The sequence below is a fragment of the Helicoverpa zea genome, chromosome 25 (genome assembly GCF_022581195.2).
Source record: "Helicoverpa zea isolate HzStark_Cry1AcR chromosome 25, ilHelZeax1.1, whole genome shotgun sequence".
In the NCBI taxonomy this organism is placed as follows: Eukaryota; Metazoa; Arthropoda; class Insecta; order Lepidoptera; family Noctuidae; genus Helicoverpa; species Helicoverpa zea.
Genome location: NC_061476.1, coordinates 1,159,452 through 1,166,149, shown reverse-complemented (window position 1 = coordinate 1,166,149; position 6,698 = coordinate 1,159,452). Strand labels below are relative to the sequence as shown.

Below are 6,698 nucleotides of genomic sequence, written 5' to 3'. Positions count from 1 at the left end.
TCGTAACCGAAGGGTCAAACGGGACGTGAGCTTATTACTAGGACTTCACTGTCCGTCTGTCCTATCTTTTAATAATAATAGTTACCTACATACCTAGTTATTTCTGTATCCACTATAATAACAAGAAATATTTAAAAGAATACTGAACCCTAACTAAAATGGGTACTTAGGGACAGGGCCGGAATAATAGTAGGTAGGTAGGTAGGTAATTGCTACGTCCTACGGGCCCCGCGCGAACGGGGGCCTTGCGCCCAAGCTTAGAGAGGCTCAGAGCAACTGCACTGATTCTTTCTTCTTAAAAGCCCAAAATTAACCACACCGTAAAAGGCAATTTAGTAAAACAACTGTCTACAAAGTTTTTGATGTCGTTGTACTGAGGCCATAATCATTCAGACATTATTGAGCTTTGACTCCTGATTTTTATCAACTAACTACCTATCATCCATTGCCTAGTAAAGATTTATTACTTTTTAGGACCAAAGGGGGCCCATGCTAACGCACCATTTACTACGGGTCCCGCTCTTGCCTAATCCGTCACTGCTTAGGTAGGGTGCTACCCCGTATATAGTTTTTGTTGGTACCAGCCTGTGACAGACTCCCACAATATGAATTGAGCATAGGAAAGACGAATTTGGGCACAATTTTTTCACTGCTGGGATTCTGAATGGATCGTCTGTTCAAATAGATTGGTTAAAATTGGGTAAAATTTTTAGGCAGGTTAACTAGTAGTTCCCAACCGTTGTCACAAATGCGACTAATTCCCTAATCACCTCTTTTGGTTACATTTGCCTATAAAAGTCCTATCAAAATCCGTCCAGCCATTTTAGAGATTACACGGATCAAACAGACCCAAGTTAAATACCTATTTCATCATCAGACATGTGGATGGACCAACGAAGAATACAAGATGCATTACGCACATTAGCACCACGCACTTTTAAACAACGGATTAAGTACCTACTTATTAAAACATTTACCTATTTAACTAAAAATTGAGTTGTAAACATTAATACAGTACTTACTAAATTATTCAATATTCACTTACCTCGTAATAATAATCACAGGAATTGAGCAGCATTGCACTTTCAATGTAATGCTACGTTCAGACGCGCGCCGCGCAGCCCGGCGGGCTGCCTGGCGGGCAGCGCGGCGTGCAGCCCGTCGCGGGCAGGCGGACATTCAAGCTGTTCACACGCGCGCCGTCGTGTCAGTCAGTGCAAGAATGGCGAGCAGCGAGGATCTCGGTGTTGTTGCTGTCATAGCCTTTGGCTTAACTTATTTTTGTTGGAAAAAGAATCAAAATGATGAACGACGTTAACAATTCCGCCATGTTGTAATCTCCGATCGTAGCGACTTTCTTAGAACGTTTAATCGTCACGAAAGCGCAGGAGAGACTGACTGCCCGCGCGCGTGTAAACAGTCGCCGGGCGCCCGCACATTCATCCTTTGAACTTTGCCAAAAAACCGACACTCGCCCGGTTCGCGGCATTCACGGGCACGGGCGCGTTCACGGGCTCGGGCGTACCGTTTACACGCTCGTGAACGTGACTGTGCCCGTTGAATGTCGATTTGAACGCGCGCGTGTGAACGTACCATAACAAGTGCGTTGTAACTCGTGACGTCAAATGCTCTTAGTAGTTCAACGGGTGGAACACAGATGGCGCTGGTTTAAATTATGATAAAAGCTTTTCGTAAATGCTTTGAATTTGTAGGTAATTCCTGGATTTATTTGAAGATGTGTTTGATTGGGTTTGATAAAACTCGAAATTATCTCCGTTGGTTCATTAATGCTTCTTTCGCAGCCTTTTATTTTCCTTACATAGTTAGTTCTTTAAATATTTCGGAACACTGCTATTGATTGGATGTTTCTTTCTATGGAGAAATATATGGTTATGTTAATATTTAAATAAAACTCAATTATTATGTTTGTTTGTTTGTATTGCATCAACTGTAACACTTTCAGTTTTCATCGATATTGAGCAAAGTTTACCTACATTATTATAACTGCTCACCACGTGATACAAAATCGTTTATTTCAACACCACTAAAAAACAAGTAAAATACTAAATAAACGTCAAAAAACCAGAATGTAAAAGAAATCGTAATTGAAGTTCCGCACGCCTCAACTTTGTAGCGGCGTGCGGTCTAGAGAAAATTTTCTAACGGTTTTTTTCGTTTAAAAATAAACGATTCTTTATCGCACGAAAGCATAACAACGCATGCTATGTCATAATGCTCTGACCCCTTCCATGACAATACACACACGACAAAGTGCCGTCATATTTTGTTTTAAGCTTTAAGCACCAATTTTCTTTATAACAAGTCGTTCGAAATAATTAAACGACTAAAATTCTATAAATATCTTACTATGTATAGGTTAAAAATACATGTTATAACATTTTTACAAGTCTATCTTTAGTTTATTGCTTGAACCTAATGATCTATTCCAACTTCTGAAAGCGATCGTCATTTGGTTGAAGTTATCTCGCGTTGGAATAAGCCATTCGACTCGCTTGTATCTATTTTAAAAAATAAAGAAAAATTGTAAAAACCTAAGTGAATATGAAAGCGCGGAGGACATGATCAATGACAAACATAACATATAAACGCAATCTAATGTTAATTATACAATAAAAAAAATATAAATACACTCCGGAACATATTTACATACAATGATAATGGATACAATCGTAATAATACTAAATAAAAATTAACAAATTCGCTAAAAAAACAGTTAATCATAATTGCACATCAGATGAACTAAGAAATTCGTAACTAGGAGTATTTCTCTATTGGTTAATTATCCTTACAATTATTTTTCTCTATTTACGTATTATGTATTCAACTTTTGAAATCCACGAAACTTATAAGACGGATTTTCGTTCCATTTATAATAAAAAATAACTTAAAAGAAATTATTATACAAGTTTATAGAATAGATGGATTGTAATTTTTTAATATCAAAAAGCCATGCGAGAATCAAAGTGGTGTCTACTTCGTAAAGAAAAAGCGTGACTATTCCGAGTTGCGTAGATTAAGAATATACATGCCAGTAAAGTATATAGGTACATAAATGGGTACAATGTAGGTAATTACTAAAATTATACAATATCATAGAATTATTTTTTAATATTTCAGCGAAACTACGCATAGAAGCGTTACTTAATTGTACAATAATATTACATGAGGGTTATAATTTATATCTCTGGATTCGAAATCAATTTCCAGACTGCTGGGTGCCCAATTTTCCATATAAATACAATAAGGAACAATGCGATAGAAAACTAAGATAAATATTTAGGGAAAACTAACATATCATTAGGGGTTACTTACAATTTTCCGAACATTGGGCCTAATTTCGTAATAAAAATTGTATTTGGAGTTACAAAATCTTTGGGAGTACATACAAGCCTTTGCAGAAATGAATTCTAACAATGAAGAGAATCGTTCAAAGTCCAGGCATTCAAAATAATGTTTATCATTTATTTCTAGTTAGCACGTTGTATAGAACGCATCATAAATATCATACAATATTGTTGTATCTAAGGCACATAATGTTTAGGCTTTCAATTATTACTCCATATCGTATTAATGGTGCTAATAATCAAATAAAGAATACATGCTGCGACCAATACATAATTTTCAGTTTCCCATAGTTTTTGTCCGTACAAAATCTTGTATTAGTCACATCCATATAAATTACTGCAAAGCTATCAAATAAATCTACCGTTTCTACTTACGCTGTCAAAAAAATTACATTTCTCAGCTTACATTCGCTGTTACCATATCTTTACAATTATAACAAATGCAATTCATACAACATGTTCTATCTGCCTTCCTAATACATTTTATTTTGTATTATACAGCACAAACTGTGCATTGCCAATCATACAAAAACAACTATTTCAATATAAGACACGTTCTGAATGAACAATTGAATCACAGTCTAGAATTTTCGGCACCAATGAGCTTTAAATTCGTCACCAATATTAATATTGCCTTACCACGTTACAAGGTTGAGTCGTTCAGATTTTCAATGACGAAACTGTTTTCTGTTATCAACAAGCCTTATTGACATTACTATTACTTTCTAAACGTTTTTATTCCGTATTCTAATAATGTTTTCTATAGCTAGCAATTGACTAATCCCGCCTTCTGCCTAGTTCGTCTATAGCTGTAAGTCTAATATATTTTTGTCAAATAGCTATTAATTGTACCAAACTGCACTATATTTATCATTTTACATAGTTCCTAGCCTCTCGCCAATCTGTCTATAGAAAATATATCGCGAATCGTTAATATAGGTCACACTACGTTTCAGTACCAAATTCTAGCCTCACTAAAGCTGTTTTTTTGTTTATAATTATTTTTTTATTTATTGCTTGTAGTTATTGCTACGTTCCCTACTACACTATGTTTATAGAAATCCAAAAACAATGTTTTAAAGGCATCAAATAAAACTTGTCGATTTTATGATTAATTAAATTAAGTACTTTCTGTTTTGAAAACGAAAAAATTGAGATATTGATGACAATGTGTGGAACGTGGAATTTTGTCTCGAAACTGTTTTTTTCTACTTTCTACTTCTCGAATTGTTTTCTACGAACTTAATGTTACCACGCTTATTTAAATCTAAATCTATTAAAAATTGTGTATATATATTTGGATTTCATTTATTAAGTGTAATTTGGCCACATTTTTAGTTTCACACCCCTTACTAATAAACGTAAGGGGTTTTATAATTGTAAATATTTTTTTATTATTTTAAGTAACATTAAATTTACATTGTAACTCTAATGACTAGCTTTCCTCGTATGGCCACGGTTATTGCGAAAAAAAACATGATTTGAGTGACGTAACTAAATAATTTCTAGGATTTTAGTCATAGGATTATATTATTTATGTGTGTATCATGTAACCAAAGTTTTAATTTGAGTATTTTGTGCAATTCATTATAGAAACTAATGAAAAATATTAAGTACGAATATTAAACTTACAAAAAAGATTTGTCATTTTTGCACTCATTTTTTAAACATTACGAAAGATTAGTTTCTAAAAATAATAAGTAATACAAAATTTTGAAAAACAAACACTCGGAAATCTGACTAGCCACAGACTCGTTCCTTTAATTTCATCGATTTGGTTACAAAACACACAGCTCCTAAGTTAAATATTTAATGAATCTTTTGTTACTGTTATGAGCGGATGGATTTATCAAAAAGAACACTACAATTTACAAATCCCTATTATTTAAGTTATTTTACGTTTTCTTTATGAAAGGCACCTATAAAATGTCCTCGACGTTTGTCGAACTACAATGATTTATTGTCGCTTTCGATGCCAGACATGTCACAAAACAATTGTAAAAATAATTAAAAAAAGGAAAAAAAATCTCGTCTTGGTATAATTGTGTCACTGAGATCAATAAAGGTGTATTTTTGTGCGAAAATTACGTAAAAAATCTTTTTGCATTTTTTTTCTTGTTTTATAAAATTTTTGTGTCATTACTTTCCGATCGAAAGTACAATAAATCAACTACTCTGTTTGCTACTAATTACAACTAAACTAATCTCTTAAGCAAGGCTCGTCTTTATTAAATATTCGTTCAATAAATAAAAAAAATACTTTTAAACTAACCGACGTCTTACACCTATTTAATTTTTATTTCCATTACAAAACACACAACAACGAAACAAAAAACAACTTATAGTATCACACTTTCGTCAATTTAAACTGCTTTGACGCCTTTGGAAGCATTTAATTCGCTTATCCTGTCTCACAGCTCAGCAAAACAATATTTTATAAGCTGCACTTTTTATTAACATTTTATTTCACTAAATTACTGGAAGGCTTGATCATATCATACTTGTTTTTATATTCTATAAAAATATTAGAATATAATATGTTGTTTTTATTTCGTAGCTTTAGTTAATATTTTTTTACATAATTATCGTTGGAGTATTGTATTTTGTTATCGCCTTAACAAGTAATAAATGAAAACCATGTCGATCGACGTCTGTCAAAATTGCAACGCGACGACAAAGTCACATCGTGGGGACAGACGGAGCCGATCGGCATGGAGTAAAAATTGTAAAATCTAAATTTCAACTACAACCTCGTCTGTTTTAATTTCTTGTTTATTTACACTAATTCCCGTCAGAGATATTAAACTGTCCGATGGGAGACGGGTCGCCAGTGCGGGAGAGGGGCGGGAGTCCACCGGAGGACAGTGGCCGTCCCTTCACTCGGTACTCGGGTGCACTCGTCACTCGTCACAGTTCCTCCACTCGTGGGTCCGAGCGAGGTGGCGGGAGCGTGGGATCACGGCGAGCGCAAGTCGGGCGCTGGCTTGTCGGGCGCGATGTCGTCGGACGCGTCGACGACCGAGCCGACTGTCGAGCCGGTCGTGTCCATCGCCGTCGCTTCCGATGTTATTACGCTTGATTGGAAGAAGCGTTCTAGAGAGATAAAAAAAACAATAAATGAAACAATCAAAAAGATGGTGACGGTGAATTGAGAACCTTCTCCGTTTTGGGAAGTTTATAAAACTTAAAGCTATATTGTTCATGCTGGATATATACTCTATAAATTTTGTATAAAAAGTAATATCTTACACAATATCGCTACGTCATAAAATAGCAATCTCGACGGGCACTCTAAAAGTACGCATGAAAGTAAAAAAGGCATAATAAATTCAT

The 6,698-nt window shown here is 34.7% G+C and overlaps 1 protein-coding gene across 11 annotated transcripts in view; it reads right to left on the bottom strand.

Annotated features, from left to right (window-relative positions):
* Window positions 1–1,920: 1,920 nt before the first annotated feature.
* LOC124642657 (nuclear factor 1 B-type) overlaps window positions 1,921–6,698 on the bottom strand; it is a 47,302-nt gene continuing 42,524 nt past the window's right edge. For all 11 annotated transcript variants that reach the window (XM_047181239.1, XM_047181229.1, XM_047181234.1 and 8 more), the window contains exon 14: window positions 1,921–6,458. In XM_047181239.1, coding sequence (XP_047037195.1) covers window positions 6,322–6,458 — 137 coding nt within the window. In that variant the 3' untranslated portion in view covers window positions 1,921–6,321. The remainder of the gene's footprint in view (window positions 6,459–6,698) is intronic.